The sequence below is a fragment of the Haemaphysalis longicornis genome, unplaced genomic scaffold, assembly GCF_048455015.1.
Source record: "Haemaphysalis longicornis isolate Haplotype H1 unplaced genomic scaffold, Haemaphysalis longicornis Haplotype H1 scaffold_8, whole genome shotgun sequence".
NCBI classification, from domain to species: Eukaryota; Metazoa; Arthropoda; class Arachnida; order Ixodida; family Ixodidae; genus Haemaphysalis; species Haemaphysalis longicornis.
This window is the reverse complement of record NW_027526445.1, coordinates 158,366,261-158,383,794: the sequence shown is the minus strand read 5'-3', so window position 1 is coordinate 158,383,794 and position 17,534 is coordinate 158,366,261. Positions and strand designations below refer to the sequence as shown.

Genomic DNA, 17,534 nt, shown 5'->3' with positions numbered 1-17,534 from the left:
GACGTGATTTTGGTTACTATCATTTTAAAGCGGAAGCTTTCTTAGTTGGACCGTTGGCGTCCTGTCAAAAGATGAATGCATTTTCCCATAGACTGGTTGGTCGACCGAAAAACTCTGGTAAGATTACTGGACACACGTCGCGTGCGTGAAGCTGGGCTTCCATTGTGTCCAAGCGGTTACTTCAAAATCGCGAAAAAGGGACGCTTGTGGATAAGACAACACACGCATCGATCATGAAGGAGTACAATAGTATAGATCTATCTCACAAAACCACGTATCGGTATGCAAACTATAGATCCTTCGTAGATGGGTTAACTTAGTACGCGAAAAATCGTCGCGTTGGATCGTTCTTCGTTTGCGATTTGGGTCTTTGGCGTTTTGACGATCGATTGCTTGGACGCACTTTTTTTTTTGGATTTGACGAAGCTTCCGCGCTTCTCTCAACTTTAAGAAGGGATCTAAAAGTTTTTGCCAACGTTTCTTTTTAATTATTATTATTCTTTTTTTTTTCTGATGTAGATGCATCTCTTGACGTAGTACCTTTGGTCACTCGCAGCATTTGACTTGATCTGGTTTTTGCGCAGCAAAATAATTCTTGTCAGGTGTTAACTGAACCCGAAAAGAGGCCTTGTGATTGAAGGACCGGTGGTCCGTACATGGTGCTTGCCCTGTGCTCATCTTTTCTTTTTCTTCCTTCGAAATTCGACGCGTAAATGTATTCTCTGATCGAACTGATTACAACCTGACCTTAGAGTCAAACGGGTGCTGTTGTTTTTGAATGAGGCGCTATCCATGCGCACTTTTTTTTTTTAGGTGCGGGAGTGACGGGATTGAGCGAAGCCAGAAGCTAGCTTCACCGCAACGCACAAAAATGACCGATCAACGTGACGGTCGGAGCGAAGTGTACGCTCTGTCATAGGTTTCCAGAATGCCAGCCGTTCATGCAATGTGAGCACGGCGTTTTGCATCGTTCATCACAGAGTAGACGTTTTCTGTAACTTCTTTCGGGTGCTGTCGTGTGCTGGGGCCTCATCATTCGCGAAACTCGTTCCGTTTTGCGCTTTGATCGATTGCTCGGGAGCGTTGTGGCGACACACACACTCACGGTAATGAAATGCTCTTAAGGTCGATTGATTTGATTGATTGATTGTGGGGTTTAACGCGCCGACGCAACTCAGGCGATGAGGCGCACCGTAGTGGAGGGCTCCGGATTAATTTTGACCACCTGGGGATCTTTAACGTGCGCCGAAATCTCGTACACACGGGCGTTTTTGCTTTTTGCCTCCATCAGAAAAGCGACCGCCGCGGCCGGGAATCGAACCCGCGACCTCGTGCTCAGCAGCGCAACGCCTTAGCCACTGAGCCACCGCGGCGGGTGATGCTCTTAAGGTCACGCGTCAGTCTGGTATTCTTTCGTTTTGTCGGTGCGACAACTTGTACTTAAATTGGTTCGGTTGGTTTGCTCTCTTCTCTCGCCGAGCTCTGGTACTTAGCGCTGGTACCAGTTTGACATTCTTGTGCTTAGAATGGCATTGTGAGTGTGGAGCAGCCGAGAGGCCTCGGCCGTTAGAATGCATGTACTGACCGAAAGTTAGTACGCGACTAAAGTATTTGTGCTGAGCAAAGTTAGCACCGCACATCCAGTTTAGTTAGCCCTCGATACTAAACTGTAAAGTCCGCGCAAGAAATGTGAAAATACTGGGCCGGATTACCGACGTCAATGCATGCCTCTTTCTTCATCAGCTTCCCCTTTTTAGTGCTTCGTCAGCCGTCGCGTACTTTTTCGCTGGGGACTCGCTCGCCGTCGTTAAATTGGGCTTTCGTCTTTGGAAGATGACTCGCTGTTCGACTTCGCTTTGCGTTATATTTGATTTTATTGCGCCGAAGTCGTCGGCATTGCGAACTTGCATAGTTCGTCAGGACCAACGAGGCAAAATGCAGTAAGGCGCGGTCTCGTCCTAAGAATCCGTCATCTCCCGCGGCCAAGTAATTTCCGAATGTTGCGGGTGATTTCTGGTAACCAACGCCTCGCTCGTCTTTGCGGTGCGGTCGAGACAAAAACAAAAAAGGGAGGGATGGGTAACAGGGCGCGTCATGTGCAGTGCTCCGACGCCTTGTCTGGATGCTTCGTATCCTACTGCGCACCAAGATTTGGGCCGGCCATCCCCGCGCCCTCGGCGTAACACCCATCAGATTGGATCAACGGGTCGCTGCATCTTTCACGAAGGCGCGCCCTGATGCCCGTCTGGCTGTGACCTCTCGGGCAACCCTTCGGGAAGAACGCGGCTGCGGGTGTGTTTTTCTTTATTCGGCCACGAGTGACGTGTGGTGGGTGCGCCATCTTTCCCCACCTAACGGGCACTGGTCGATTGGAGTCGACGCCCGCTATCTGCCCTGCCTCTCCTCTCCTCGGGCTGTCGTTGTCATTTTGCACGCGTTCTCCGAGAACGTGCCGGATAGTAAGCCGTCCGCGCTGCGCGACACCCCTGCCTTTCCCTCCTCACGCAGTTGCGACGCTTCTCCGACGGCAGAAACGATCGGAGGATTTGCGTCGTTGTGTTGGCTAACGTGACCTCGTTCCTGTACGCGCCCTGACACTTCGGTCGCGTTAAGAAATGTGGCACGAATCCTCCAAGGCTTGGTCGTCTTTCCAATGTGTCGGGAGCCTGCATGTCCAGGTCTGCCCGGCTGCTGATAAGATAATCAATATCTCCTAAGCTGTCTTCCCATCACATTGCTCGCGGCTCGTCCTGGAACCCCGGCACGGATTCTTGCGGAAACACTACTCATTGTTGAAGCTGTGGGGTTGGTTTCTGCAGAACTGGCTTTTGGGGCGTGTAGACCTGTCGTTTTCGCCATTTGTCTTATCTGCTGTAAGTGCGTTCACGGAGCCATTGGGTAGTTGTGTGTCTGGCCCAAAACTCGGCACTGGCCTTCAGTCACTCCAAAATACCCGCAGTGTGGCCAATACCCCAACAGTTAGCACGCCCTCTGGACACGCCCAAACAGACAAGGCACACTGAGATCTTCCTTCCAACCAATTCCTGCCAAAGGGCGGCGTTCTATCTTAAGGAGCTTAAAGAGCTCTTGTTGGAGCACTTTAGTAACCCGCTTCAAAAGCACACCGTCCAAAGAAGCCAAGCAATCCTTTGGACACAGGCTCCAAAATAGTTTTTCTCCCCCCTTTCTTTCGGCAGAGCGGCCGACATTGAGTACTAGCAAAGTAAGGTTAGCAGGCTCGTTCGTTTGGAGGTTCTCTCTGTACTAATTTTGAGGCTTCGCCTTGGCTTCGTGCCTGCACTGTGCGCGTGCCACGTGCTGCTCGGTCTCTTCTAAAAGGACGTGTCTCTGGGTAGTGTCCCAAATCGTCTCGAAGGTTACCCGCCAGACACTCAAGGCCGCACTCTCACCACCGAGAAAAATGAAAGCGAAGCTAAAGAAATGTCCAGGCAGCCTTGTCTCCGACTAAGTGCGCGTTCGAGCGGTTGCTTCGATCCTCGTAAAAATAGCTCGTGTCTCTTTTTGGAGGTGGTGCTGCCGCGACCTTCGTTGGGTCGTTTCGACCCGCCGTCCCCGCTAGCGGTCTCGGCGCAACGGAGTTCTTCGCGCACGAGGGTTTTACAACGCCTTATCTCCTCAGCCGTGTGTCGCACGCAGAGCCGCGCCCGCGCCCTCTTGACCCCCACTACTCTGTTTCGTACCTGGCGCTCTTCAAGGTGTCGTTGCTTGATCCGCGCCATCTACCGAGGTCCACTTATCGTGCCGGGCTGCTGCTCATAAACAAGCTTTCCTGTCTCTTCTAACGACTCGGGCCCTGCTATGCACGCGTCAGGCTTATCAACTGCCTCTCCCCATCGAGGCAAGAGAGAAAATGTTGCCCGCGTTTAGTGCTGTTTTCTGTGCCGTTAACTGTCCTGCTTTGTGTCACTCCTGCTTGATGCGTCGGTCTTTGTCTAGCTTTTCTTACGCTGTGAAGATCAGTTGATCTGCTCCTTGCCTCGTCATGCGGCTCTCTAAATAGATGTTAGCGCGGCTAAGAGTTCTAACCGACTGTATAGCGAGCGCAGTCGCTCGTGGCTTCTCAAGAGAATACATTACTTGTTTTCACTTGTTTTTACTTCTCAAGTTTCACGCGAAACTATTTTGCCTCGAGGTAGCGTCCTATTCGTGGCACGAAGCATTTTAGCTCAGAAGTGTTTCTGCTGGTGTTTTCTTGTCCCATTTTCGAAAGAAAGCAGGGGAGAGTGGGTTGTATGCAAATCGCACATGGGGCTTCCACGAAGCGGCCGTAGATCATGATGTACTGATGATGTAGACGCACGTGGATGTAGACTGGGAGATAAGCGCGGACGCTGTGTATGCCGGCGTATTTGAGCGCTGTGTGTCCGCCCGTTTCATCAGATATATAAGGTCACCGCACGAGCGCCCTTGCCGTGTACATTGTCCCGTCTGAAACGCTCATTGTCTCACTTTTGCTACAAACAGGCACTGCGGCTGTTCTAACCACCTTATGGGAACTTCCACCGCCTGAAACGTTTCAAGGCTGCTCCCTCCTCCCCGTTGTCTTCGTTATTCTGTAATAGTTCGTGCTTCGACCTGTTCGGCCATGCCGCAGTTCTGGTCCGGGTGACTCATTTCGCCTGGGGTCAGTCCTGGAAGGGCGGAGAGGCGTATTGCGCAGCCCCCCCCCCCCCCCCCCCCCCCCCCCCCCTTTTCGCGAGAAACGACGCACAGCGCCGTTTTGTTGACCCGCTGGCGGAAACAGGTTGTCTGGGAAAGGGCGCTCGGAGGGGCGGGGGGGAATTAATGAACGCGGCTAAGACTGGTGGGCGCTGATTTTACCTCCGCTTTCTCTCGCCGCTTCATTTGTGTTGTTCCTCTCTGGGTGGCTGGAATCGGGCTTCGACCTTTTTCCGCACGAACGCACAAAGCACGCTCTGGCCTGGGTGTGAGCGACCTTTCTCTACGCCGTCAAGGTCATTTGCGTCTGGGCGCGCGCGGGGGGGTTATGGTTCTTGTTTCTTCGTGGGTTACGAGGCGACAGACAAGCGAAAGGGTTGCCTTTGCAGACTCCGCTACGCGGCGCCTCAGATCGTCGCGGCTGTGCTCAGGAAAGGAACCGGTTCCCCCCTTTGAGTCATTCCGCCGTTCTGGACACCCCCGCCCCCCTCTTGGAGCCGCTAACACCGTCGGTTTATGGGTTTTTTTTTTCGTTGTTGGGGTCCCGAAGGAAATGGGCTTGCAGTTCAGTCTACCATGCATCCTTAGACGCACCTGCTGGCGAAGCGGCGGCCTTGTCCGCGCCGGCCGGGCCCCTGAAGAATGAACCTTGCGACTGGTCTGGGCATGTTTGGCCGACCAAGGTCGACGCGTGGCAGCTGCCTAGTCCTATGTGTGTGTATATGCACTCGCTGGTTTGATGACGGCGATGAAATATGTGCCATGGCCTTACGCTTGAGCCAGTTTCGGTCGTTGTCCTTTTTTATTGTAGCGTAGCACAACATATACACTGAAGCTTTGAGCGAATGGGGTCGCCGTTGCCTGCACTAGGCTGACCAGGCCGTATCTTATTACTGTTTGCCCTCGTCCAGTACCGCACGCGTAGTTGATGTTATTGTCGAGGCCTTTGCAGGATTTAGCGCCTTGTTTGAGGTTACTGCAAGGTTCTGTTTTTTGTGTTGCTTTAGGATTTCATGACAGCAGTAATAAAAACGCCTTCGTGGAGTGCTATGTCGCCCTATCGAATGGAGTGAGCTGTACAGTTGAAGTAACGTAGTTGTACTAATTGCGGTACAGGGACGCTATCAGAAACCGGTATCAATGTAAATGAGGACCCACGAAAAAGAAAAGATACTAGCACAGATATAATACGTACGAATAGCGTGTCACCTTGGCAACAACTTTCTCATTAAATTCTAAAAAGGCAGATGCTGCAGGCCTAAAGCAAGTTTCGCTCTCGTTTTCAGTATGTTTTTCTCATATTTGGAGGCCTTAGGTACTCCCCGCTATTTGGTGAACAGCTGAGAATTCATACACTCGCTTTTAAAGACACAGCTCTGCAGTAGTGCAGGGGAACCTCGAGTGTCGATTTAACAAAATTCCCGGTTTAACAAAGTTTTTTTTTCTGTGAGCGCAACTTTGTTACGCCGAGTTGCGACTGCATTATTGTGCAGTTTTCAACCATTCCAGCAAGGATTGGTTGCTTACAAAGAAATGAGCAAATGACGTCCGCGTTGCTCGTATGTTTTCCTTCGTCTTGACGATCTTAATCGACGTTTACCGGTCGCTAAAGTCGGAAACAACTTTTTCTTGAAAAAGAAAAAAAAAAGGGTAGGAACACAGAACGCGTTGCAGCCGGCTTGCGACCTGTGCGGAACTGTCTCTAATGGGGAGACCGCGGTCCTGATCACGTTTGGAGACAGTGTGTACGATGACGGTGCGACTTGGCCTACTTACGGCCCATGGTCGAAAAACAGCAAAGAAGGCAAGGACGAGCGTCGACTACTAGTTACTGTTGCCTTCTTGTCTGCGCCGTTTTTCCAACGGTATGCCGACCAGTAGCGGTTGGAAGTCTATGGGAGAGCCCTTCGCCCCTCAGCCAGCGGACTTGGGTAGGCTGATGATAACATCCCGGCTTCCTTCAAGCAGCTTTACATTTTACAGCGGAACTCTCATAGGCTACCGCCATTCCCTTTCTCTCTTTTTTTTTGCGTCCGTAAAAAAAGCCACTCCCCTCCCCCTCACTTCGGCACCCCCTCTCAATTCCGCCGCCTGTTCGCCACCGGCGCTTCACACTTGTCGTATGTTGCCCCTGTCGAAGTGTTTTTCCAGCAGTGCGTTCGTGTTTGGTAGAAGCGAAGCCGACTTTAAGGAGATGGGCGCAAGCTTGGTCTTTGTAAGCCGGCTTCCCCACACCGCGTGTTGCACAGTGAAGCCTACTCTCAACGGCGCTGAACGCTTCCCGGCGCAACGGCGGGTTTTGAGTTTGTGGCCAACCAATGAACCGCAAACAGCACCGCTGATGTCATCCACCTCCACAGAGAGTGGAATAGCACTGATTTTTTTTTTTTCTTTCTTGCTTCTAGCAGTGCATACACCACATTGTGCGATGAAAGCTCTCGTGGCACGGCAGGGTTGCGTGGATCGTTCTAACAGCCCCCTTTCCTCTCCTCTTTTTGTTGTTGCCACTACCCAGGTTCTGCAGCAGGAGATCGAGTCCCGCAGCGTCCGCGTCAAGTCGCTGTTGCGGCAGTGCGAGGCCCTTTGCGCGGGAACGGGCGCAGCAGCAGCAGCAGCAGCAGCAGCGGACGGCAAGAACGCTTCGGCCGCTCCTGCGCAGTCGCCGCTGACGACGCCCCATGCGAAGCAGCAGTTCGCTCCGCCGACCACATCGACCCCGCTGCGTCCGTGCCTGGACGGCGCCGACAAGGAGTGCGCCCACGCCTCGCTGCCGCCGCTGTTCGCCAACGATGCCCAGCGGATCCGGCGCGTCGCCGCAAACCTCGAGAAGCGCTGGCACGCGCTCTGGCTGCGCTCTCTAGAGTGGCAGTGCCTGCTCGAGCAGCTCTTGCAGGGATCGCGGGTGAGTGCCGTGTTCGCGGCTCTTTTTCACCCCGGACTTCGGCGGGAATTTTAAAAGCGTGGAGAGTGGTAACGTCACCGTAATCGGCAACAAGGAAGTCTCTGTAGTGCTAGTGCGCGCAGCATAGATATACGACAGCGCATGCATCACACCTGTAGGAGGAACCAGCGCAATCACACCCTAGCGATGACGTCATCGCTCCCCCCCAACGGCGCCCGCGAGCGCAGAAAACATTCCGCCCGTGCTTACACGCCATCTTTTGAGGCAGCGGCTTGAGGCAGTGTCGGGGATTAGGGGGTGCGGAAGGGGAGGGTTCAGTGGGTGCCGCTAGGTGGCGCCCTCTGGTGCATTTCGTCCCGGCAGGTGCGCCGTGCTACCAGTCCCCCTGTACATTTGTCACCGGGTGTACATTCATTAGGCAATAGCCGCACGAGTGGCATTCTGGCTCATTTTGAAACAGACCAGTGGTCTTAGGTGAGGCACAGTGGTGGGCCCAAGAGAGGGGTGACGATTTGCCAGGAAAGGAAAAGTTCACGAGAGATCTGCCTTTCCAAGGCTTTTGCTGTATACGCAAAGATGAACTATGCGAGTGCCATGGGTAACGCTACAGGGAGAGATAGTCTGAAAACCTGCTCGATGGAGGGCTTTAACAAGTGGGGGCTTTGGGGTTGATGTGGGGCAGGGGCAGCGTAAGGCAGTTCGTGATGACCTTCGACAAAATAATGGCTGGTTGCAATGACGGTGGTTTTCAATAAGGATGACTATGCCAAAAAAATTCTGACTAGTATTGTCGTGGTTTGTTCAATCCACTTAGCGACGAGTAAGCATAGAAAAAGCAACACTACCGTGTGCTCAAGTCTTACATTGCGAGGATTGCTGATCACATTGGCCACCAGTGCAAGCTGCCTTCTACCGTTAGATCAGGCCTTGTTTGATCGTCAAGCTATCTTTTGCGACGAGTTGTAACACAATTTATGGGACCACAGAACCAATCTTTGTTTCCAGGGCCGATTTGCACTAACCAGTAGCCAGTTAACAGAGATAACTGCTCCACTAATAGGCTACTGTGAAATGATAATTGCCAACTTGACATTTGACGAGACATTTGACAGGTTTCAGGGGATTTCTTTATTTTTTGTGCTTCTGACTGAATTTTTGCCAGTGGCCTTTCAGCATTTGCACTAACTGCTTTTTTGATTGGGTTTGAATTACTGTACTAGCCAGTATGAAAGTCCCAGGTGTAGTAATTTTCAATATACCATATTTCATGTTAATCACCATGACGATTTTGTATAGTGTGAAGTGTGGTATTCGTATGATCAGCCATAACTGCCATGGGTGTTGCTAACATGCACATGCAGTCATAGCTGTTTTTAACTGGACTAGGAAGTCTTTCACTTTGTTGTTATGAAGTGATGAACTAGGTAGCTTAATTAAACAGTTTGCTTAAACCCTTCTCAAAGATTTATGAGGCTGATGCTTCAGCAGTGATTTAAGGGACTACTGAACCGATTTCTGTTTCCAAGGCTCACTTGCACCAACCATGGGTCAATTGTCAGAGTTAATTGCCCCAATACTAGGCTATTGCAAAATGACAGTTGTCAACTTCACATTTGATGAGCTGAGCAATCACCAAATTGTTCGGTGGTGTTTGCTCGGTGCCTGTTGAGATCACTTAAATTAACTTGTGCATTAAAAGAACCATTTCACTTGCAGATTGATGCGCTCAGTTGCTTTGTCGGGTCTGGTTGGTGTGACAGGTGATGATGGAACAACTTCTCTTTTTTCCCTGCCTGCTGCCAGGGACTCTGGGAGACTGGCAGTGACTGCTGCTTCGGCGATGAGCCCAAGACCAAGCAGCCACGTCTGAGCCGTGAATGGGACGGAGGAGGCAGCAACATGACGACGACCTGCAACGGAACCATGGACAACGTCGTCAGCAATGCCAAGGACCCCCGCGCTGAGGAGGAGAAGCAGCAATCCATAGCTGTTCCCCCAGCCTTGCCGACACGCCTCGAGAAGGGGGTCATGGTGGGACAGACGGGCATCACCGACCTCAAGATGGCCTGCAAGGTGGGCAGTGGCCGGCGCTTCGAGCTGCTCCACGACGTCGGCTACTCCAGCGAGAGCTCGACGCAGCTCTCCAGCGAGGACTGCATCCGCATCTACAGTTACAGCCCCGAGTCTTCGGCGTCGCTCTTCCGCGAATACAGGGATGGTCTGGCCAGGGACGGATTGGAGGAAGAAAATGGAGGCGGGGCGCTCTTTGAAATGGCGGAAGATGCTGAGTATGAGGAGGGGGAGTATGAGGCATCACCGCTCATCCAGGCGAACGTGTCCAACGTCGACTTCTACAAGATGACCCTCTTGGAGGAGGCGCCGTTTTCGGACCAGAATGGGGATGATTCTCTAGCCGGTGGTGCGGGTTGCCTGGATGAGGAAGAGATGGACTTTGCGGAGTTCGAGGAGCTCGGTGGTGATGCCAAGGCCTCTGGCACGGGGTTCGTATATGCACTTCTTTTGGTCACTGCGCGCGAGTTTGTGTTAACTCAATGCATGGTGAGGATGAAAAGCACGTTTCCAACTAGTTCCTGAAGAATAAAATATTTTGGACTGATTAGTTAGGTACCAGTAGTACAGTAGACTCTCGATAAACGGAACTTCAAAGGACCGGAAAAATTAGTTCCGTTTAAGAGGAGTTCCGTTTACTGAGAGAGATGTTCTAAGGTGCAAATTTATGTGTGTACACACTTCTAAGGGCATTTCATGGAACTCTAACCACTAGAAAGTGACTGTAGCTGATAGTTTTCAGAAAGCAAGAAAACTACAAGAAGCATAGGCACAGCATTCACAAAGTTCATTTGGCAACAATGAGTCGCTGTGCACTGCAAAATGCGTCAATTATTTTTGTTTGAGTCCTTGCAACTGCATCTTCACGGAGGCTAGAGGCCTCAACTTCGCGAGTGCTTACGAGCCACCGAATTTAGAAGACGGCAACGTGGTAATGAAGGACGAATAGCACAATGATGGCACGAACGAGGCGACAGGAGGTGAGCCCTGTAGCCTCGGCATCTAGAATCGAGACCGAACGACTGGAACAAGAACTGCGATGTTGCATTCGTTGCAGTAACACGGCTAACCACTTACGAGACGAGGCTTACGAGGCCAACAAGGCTAAAAAAACATGAAGGGGAAAAAAAAAAAAAACAAGAACGAAACAGCCGGAAGCGTAAAAAGCTGATTCTCATGCCAGTAGATTTCACAAGAAGTTCCATTTCTGGTTCCGTTTACACGGTGATGTGGAAATTTTAGTTCCGATTATTGAGAGTTTTTTTTACGTTATCTAAATGCAAAACCAACCAAATTCGAGGCAACTGTTCCGTTTAAGCGGCAATTCCGTTTAAGCGATTTCCGTTTATCGAGAGTCTACTGTATATTCTCTTGATGCCAAAGTAGAAAAACAAATGTGCAGCGGTGCATTTTTATAGGCAATGACTGGGTGAGGCGTTGTATGAGAAGTGTTGTACTACACTGAGTTTAGCTGTGGCAACTGGAGTAACAAGGTCATACTTCATTTTGACCAGTGCACATAACATGTTTCTTACCATATACTTCAATTGTTGGAAGGCAAAAAGGTTTTCTCGGTTGTTTGACCATTGTAATGTTATAAGGCTTCATTCGAATCACAATGAGCTATAACATATACAAACGGACGTCAGCATTAGCCGGCATTCACTAACATGTGTAATGTCAATAAAGAGGGTTTTAACTTTGATTCCTAGCAAGTGTGCAGGTTTTGCTGTACACGAGAAGCCTGCATTAGACAAGACCAATGTTCCAGACATTGTCACCGTTTTCTGGTGTGTAGTTCTCCAAGTATTCAGAGAAGCCTATATGTCTCGTTTTATGAAAGATGACGGTGGACTGCATATACATCATTCAAGTATTGTTGCCCACATGTACCTTTATTTAAAACAACAAAATAGAGAAGCAGCAGAAGTGAGGAGGAGCACTAGCAAAATGCTCTTGGTCCAAAAATGCTAAAGAAGAAGTTTGTTCATAAGAGGAAGGCACAAAAAAGACCATTTAGACACCCATGGTACACGGGCTTCTATTAGTGTCTGAGGCCATTGATAAGGCAGTCGTTTAATCCGGACTTTTTCCCTGCAGTGCTGTCGGCAAGTCAGACCGTGTCCGACGTTGGCTCCAGAACTGCAAGGCTGCGCCGCTGACCGCGGCCGGTGCTGCCGAAGACGAGGAGGAGGAGGCGGCCTCGGTGACCGGAGGCTGTGAGGGCCGTGTGGACAGTTCATGCGATGCCAGTGGCGAGTACACCACCAACGACGAGTCGGAGGAGCCCGGGGCAGAGTCCGACGGATCATCGCACCACTCGTCCCGCGGCAGCAGCAGCCAGGGCCTGGACACGTCGCGGAGCATGTCGCTGCTTAGCAAGTCCGGCACTGGCTCTGTCGAGACGGTGGTCCAGGTGAGTGTAGCCGGCAGGTGCCATCATCACTATTATGCCCACTATGTATGTCATGCACATCGTGTGCATCATTTGTGTATTATCTCGGTATAAGATCATTGATAAAAGATGCAAATGATCGATGTGTGGTATGGGTGATGCATCTGACATGATGCCAGCGATGATTGTTACTGTGCCCATCATGTATGTCATGCACATCATCTGTATCATTTGTATCGTCACCAAAGATGATCATATTCTAACAATGCAGATAGGGTAGGCCGTTTATTACATATGTCGCGGGAGCTACAAAAATCCGCACTAGTATAGGCGGTGACAGACTATAAACAAAACATGCGAAAATCCAACCACATTGCCGCCTTTTAATCATTGTTTGTTTATCATCACTCAAACGAACACTGCTAAACAGTGGCAAAGTGTTTATTTTGCCATTTTTTTCCACATCAGATGCTGCTTCATGGTCTTGCAACTGAGTGCATCTGCATTTCAGAGGGCTCAGTACACAGAACTTACGTGCTGATGATATTCTATCAAGAATGAGAGGCCTAATAAGCTAAGGCTTTCTGAAAAAACAGAGGCTGTCAGAATTTTATCAAGTAATAATTTAAAAAGCTGAACACTTCGTACCGTACGCCGGGAGTAACGAAGGATGCGTTTGCTGTTACCTCCAGGTTGGCTCCTCTGCGGTGCTCTCGGAAGGCGACGCGGTTGCGCCGAGAGTCATCTTGCGCCAAGGCCTGCGCAAGAAACGCTCGCGCGAGCGTCCCTGGAGTGTCATTGAGCTGGGTCCCCAGGCGCTCCAGCTCTCTCCGCACTCCACATCCGAGACGGCGCTGAACTTGCTGGCGGCCGCCTCTTCTGCCAAGCCACAGGGGTCAGTGACGAACTGTGAAAGGCTGCAAAGCTAATGTTTGGATGTTTTGTTTGAAATTGCTATGTAATGAAAAAGGGAAGGGCTGATTAAGGTGACCTAATACGGAGAAACTGAAAATCAAAAGCAGGGGCAAATATGCAGGAAAAAAAATCTTCCTAATGTGCAGAGAAGGAAGATCCTTCCAATAATTGGCTGCCTTATAAAGGTCCTTGCTTCAGCTAGGTTTGTGTTTCACTGTAAATGTGTTCACACTGTTTGGGTGCTAACACTACAAGAAAAATCAGGCCTACATATGTGGTTAAAGCCTTGTCTGGTGCCCAATCACCGTCCTCTTGGTCGCACCCAAACTACAAGCAGAAATAATGGGCCACATATACGCAGTTGTAGGTCAACAGATGTTGCTGTTACTTGACATTGGGCTGTCCTGTTAAAGAAGCTGTGTATGCAGTTTTAGGGGCGAAGCTCCTCAAGTCATGGGTCTGTCCATCCCTTGTGTCTCGTGGTACGTGACCGCCGCATGCTTTCGGAGATGTCGCAAAGTGGGCCGCGTTGCACGCGCAAGAACCGGCTGCCACCGGCAGCGCAAACTCGGCACCGGGAGCGCGAGCTTGTCTGTGTTCGCCAACGGAGGCGCGAGCGCACGTGCACTGCGAGGGGGAGATCACGCAAGAGATCACGCCACGAACGCAGGCAGTCGTTCTCGGAGATCGAACGAGACGCAAGGACCTTTGCTCGTTTCCTCTCGTCTTGTTCGGGCACAAGTTGGCCCTAAATAAAAGTTCTTTCTTTACCGTTGTGTCCCATCCAACGTGACAAATTGTGGTGGAGGTGCGGGGTAGTCCTCGATGGCGCGGGGTGTTTCACCAGGTCTTGGCCTGGGAGCATTCACTCGGAAAATAAAAGTTGATTTGTACAATGTACGCACACAGTCTTACGTCTTTCTTAATGATGTAATGGGCGAACTTTCACGGGAGAGTTACGGTTACCGATGATCTCCCCCTCTCGAGCTTCGCCCCACTTATCATCATTCATTCCGTGGATATGGCGTGATTTTTTTTAAATCTGTTTTAACAGGCTCATTGGAAGTAATGTGAAGATCTTGGAGAGGCTTTTGTCCTGCAGTGGACAGGAACAGGATGATGATGACAGCGACGATTATGATAATTGAGATGATGGTGATGTTGACGACGATAATGATGAAAACGTTTCTTGTATGCTTACATGCGCAGTCGGCCGCGCACAAGCTCGGTGGGCATCCAGAAGGACCCATCCTCGCCCGACCGCCGGCCTCGGAGGTCTCGCGGTGTGCGCGGGCTGCGCTCGGGCTCGAGCTCAGAGGCCCTCTCGGGCTCGTCCTCGGCACACAAGCGGCAGAAGAGCGGCGACGACAGCGGGCGCCGCATGCGCCGCACTTCCGCCACGTCCCTGTCAACGGGCACGGCCGGGTCGCTGCAGAACGTCTCCTCGTCCTCTGGCACGGAGAACTACCAGGTAGAGTTGCACTAGTGCCTCCTTCCTTGTACTAGTGCAAGTGGGGGATGTTGGATGGTGGAACAAGAAGCAGAAGTGAACCCGCTGTGGTGGTGCTGTGGCTAATGTGTTCCTGCTAAGCCCAAGGACGCGGGTTCGATTCTGGCTGCGGTGGCCGCTTTTTATATTTTCAACAATCCCCAGGTGGTCTTTTTAAATTAATCCGCTGTCCTGCACTGTGCCGCAAAGCCCAAGTGTAGCTTCTTCACATTAAAACCCCAGAATTTGAATTTTCTAGATCCAGGAGTAAAGTTCTGTTCATTATTGGTGGACAGTAGAGTAGAGTGACGGGCTGCTGTATTTTTAGCATGCAAGATCACAATCCCTTTCTGCATGCACTGTGTGGTACAATGGGTTGAGGACGGAGCTGTAGTCCCCATTTTAAAAATTCCAGTATTGCTATCCGCTCTGGCTCCATTAACAGGAGTAATTTGCGACCTACGTGGTTCCGGTGGGAGCCCACAAGGAACCACTGTGTGCACTTCTCTGTTTGTTTTGATACAACCTAATGCACTTCCCACAAATTAGTGGAGGAGGCTTGAAATGGGAGAAGAACGAAACTGAAGTTAAGTGAAATATGCGATGTGTGTGCAGGACTGCCTGGGCGTTCCGTTCGGTGTTTCCAAGAGCAGCCACCTGTTTTCAAGAGCACCTACATTGGCCCATGTGGAAGAGCAGAGCTCAGTCTCCGACCAAGTGTGGGACGATTATCAGGTGAGCGATGGGACTTGCTTTGAGTGACACCCGGGGGGGGGGTAACTCATTCCCCCTGCAACAACAATGTTTTGCCGCGCTCTGCCAAGGCAGGTACCACATGTCTAGACGGTACACTGATGCTTTTCTGGGGGTTGTTTGTTTGTGATAGGGATATTCTGAAGGCATTTTGGAAACTTCTTCATATGCTGCATTGCAAGTGTTTCGAATTCCTTCGTTGGTAACTTGCTAAGAGCACACAAAAGGAAATACTAGCATAAAAGGAGGCCACAGAGTAAGAGCTGTCAAGGCATCCTCAGTCTCAATTCAAAATCTAGTATCAGCAAAAAAAAAAAAAAAGAACAATCGAAACTTATGGAAGAAATATTAAGAAATGCATACACAAAGAGGAAGTAACTGCTTAAAAGAGTACATGATTGAAGATATTGAGATGTCTACAATTTCTTATACTATCATTAAAAAATTGTGCTGTGCCTAAGCTGTACGCACCGTGAAATAGATTGTTCAAATATATGTGAAAGCAATACCTTGCCTCAAGAGTAAAATACAACTGAAGGTATTGGAGATTTGTGCAGAACCAGGAGCCAGTTGTTGAGTACCTTCTCATTCAATATCGGGGACCTTCAGATCTATTGCATTCGTCTGTTACATTGTTCACCTGCATCCAAGATAAGATATTTGCAACGTGAAAGGCTTCTTTAATTACGATGTGCATTTTGAATGATAACAGGGCGCTGTAAATTTTGAGGCTTTTCTTTTTTTTTTAAATAGTCCCAGAGAGCAGTAGCGACTGCAACTTGCCAATCATATTTTGTTAATACTCATGTTATTGCTGGTGCATTCAACATTCACAGAATGAAATTAAATGCCTTCGCTGCAATCACAATGTGAGGGCTTAAACGAGTGCCACTGAATTTTCGTAGAAGACTCGGTGCCCTACATCAGTGACTTTTGGTACATTCAACGTGTGATACCAAGTGGCCGAGTGAGCCTTGATTTTTGGTACCGTCAACATGCGATACCAAGTGGCCCAGATTGTAGCACACCTCTGCATGTTCCAGGACCCGCCGTACTTCAGTGAGCCCTACTCTGAGCAAACGGCCGATGAGGACCAGGTGAAGAAGCTGCTGGACTTTGGGGACGACTACTGGGCCTTCATTGGGAGCCCCTCGGACACCTCCTCTCTGAGCGGACAGCCCCTGCCCAAGCGGCCGCCACACAAGTCCCGCTCCGCCAACAAGGTCAGTCCGGGGATCATTTTCGGCCAACCTTTGACGGCCCAGTTGTGTAGGCATAAGAGTCTGAACTATGAGGTGTGCATATTCAAAACTTTGAATACTTCGCAAACGGTGGTGGTTACTTGACTTGATTCACAGCACACCTTTGCTGTACGAATCATTCTAGTATTTTAAGCCCCACTTCCTTAGTAGCAAAGAAATGCTTTTCAGCACAGCCAATTGGCCTTGAAGTTTTTCTTTCTCATATGTGACGGCTCCTTTCCTAACTGGGCAAAACCATAGGACCTCCAATGGTCCAAAAATCCAAATGGACCTTCAATGGTCCATTCGGACCTCGGCAGGTCCAAAGGACCCCAATGGACCTCCAACGAACCTCGATGCTCCAATGGACCTTGGGAGGTCCATTTGGCAGGTCAATTTAGACGTGCTGAGGTCCAAATGGACCTCGGCCATTTTGACCTTGATTGGAACCCGTTGGAACCAATTGGAACCCGTTGGAATTGGAACCTGTTGGAATCCAAATGGTCCATTGGGGTTTTCGGCAGGTCCAATTAGATCTCCAGTGCTTTTTTTCCAGCTTGGTTGCACAAAGACAGTTACATAGTGTTAGGTAAGGACCAGCCTTCTGGGTAGATGGAGAAAGCTGTAATTGCTACAGCAATATGTGAACAAAGGCTTCGCTCTCTCCATTTTTTTTGCAACCTGTTTTCAAACTGTTTTAAGGAGGCACTATTGGTGGCTGTTGGGGGCTAAGCTGACACAGCTCACCAACTTAGTGGTGTGAGGAATAATATCGTTGTGGGAAAATTGAAGTATGTACTGAAAGTGACAGAAAACAAAAAATCAGGGATGGAACTCTGCCCGTCTTTAAAAGTATCCGAATTGAGCAATCCCTGATTGGCTGAAGGCAGATGGCAAGGATGCGACGCAAAGCAAGTAAGGCTTATGCGTAAATGTCAGAGGCCCCCCAAAGGTAACTACAGCAGCATTTGAAGCAGGTACTAAACAGAAGCTTTCAAAGTAGACACAACTCTGAATTTCACCTCAGGATATTACCAGCTGTATTTACTCGCATAATGAACCCACTTTATTTTTTTTTCCTTCCTTTAG

General features: G+C 50.0%; 1 protein-coding gene across 2 annotated transcripts in view; it reads left to right on the top strand.

The window, feature by feature from the left end:
• Positions 1–17,534, top strand: part of Klar (klarsicht) — a 277,161-nt gene that overhangs the window by 211,254 nt on the left and 48,373 nt on the right. For both annotated transcript variants that reach the window (XM_077681680.1, XM_077681679.1), the window contains exons 8-14: positions 7,196–7,582; positions 9,386–10,083; positions 11,753–12,068; positions 12,740–12,942; positions 14,172–14,433; positions 15,067–15,186; positions 16,248–16,427. In XM_077681680.1, coding sequence (XP_077537806.1) covers positions 7,196–7,582; positions 9,386–10,083; positions 11,753–12,068; positions 12,740–12,942; positions 14,172–14,433; positions 15,067–15,186; positions 16,248–16,427 — 2,166 coding nt within the window. The remainder of the gene's footprint in view (positions 1–7,195; positions 7,583–9,385; positions 10,084–11,752; positions 12,069–12,739; positions 12,943–14,171; positions 14,434–15,066; positions 15,187–16,247; positions 16,428–17,534) is intronic.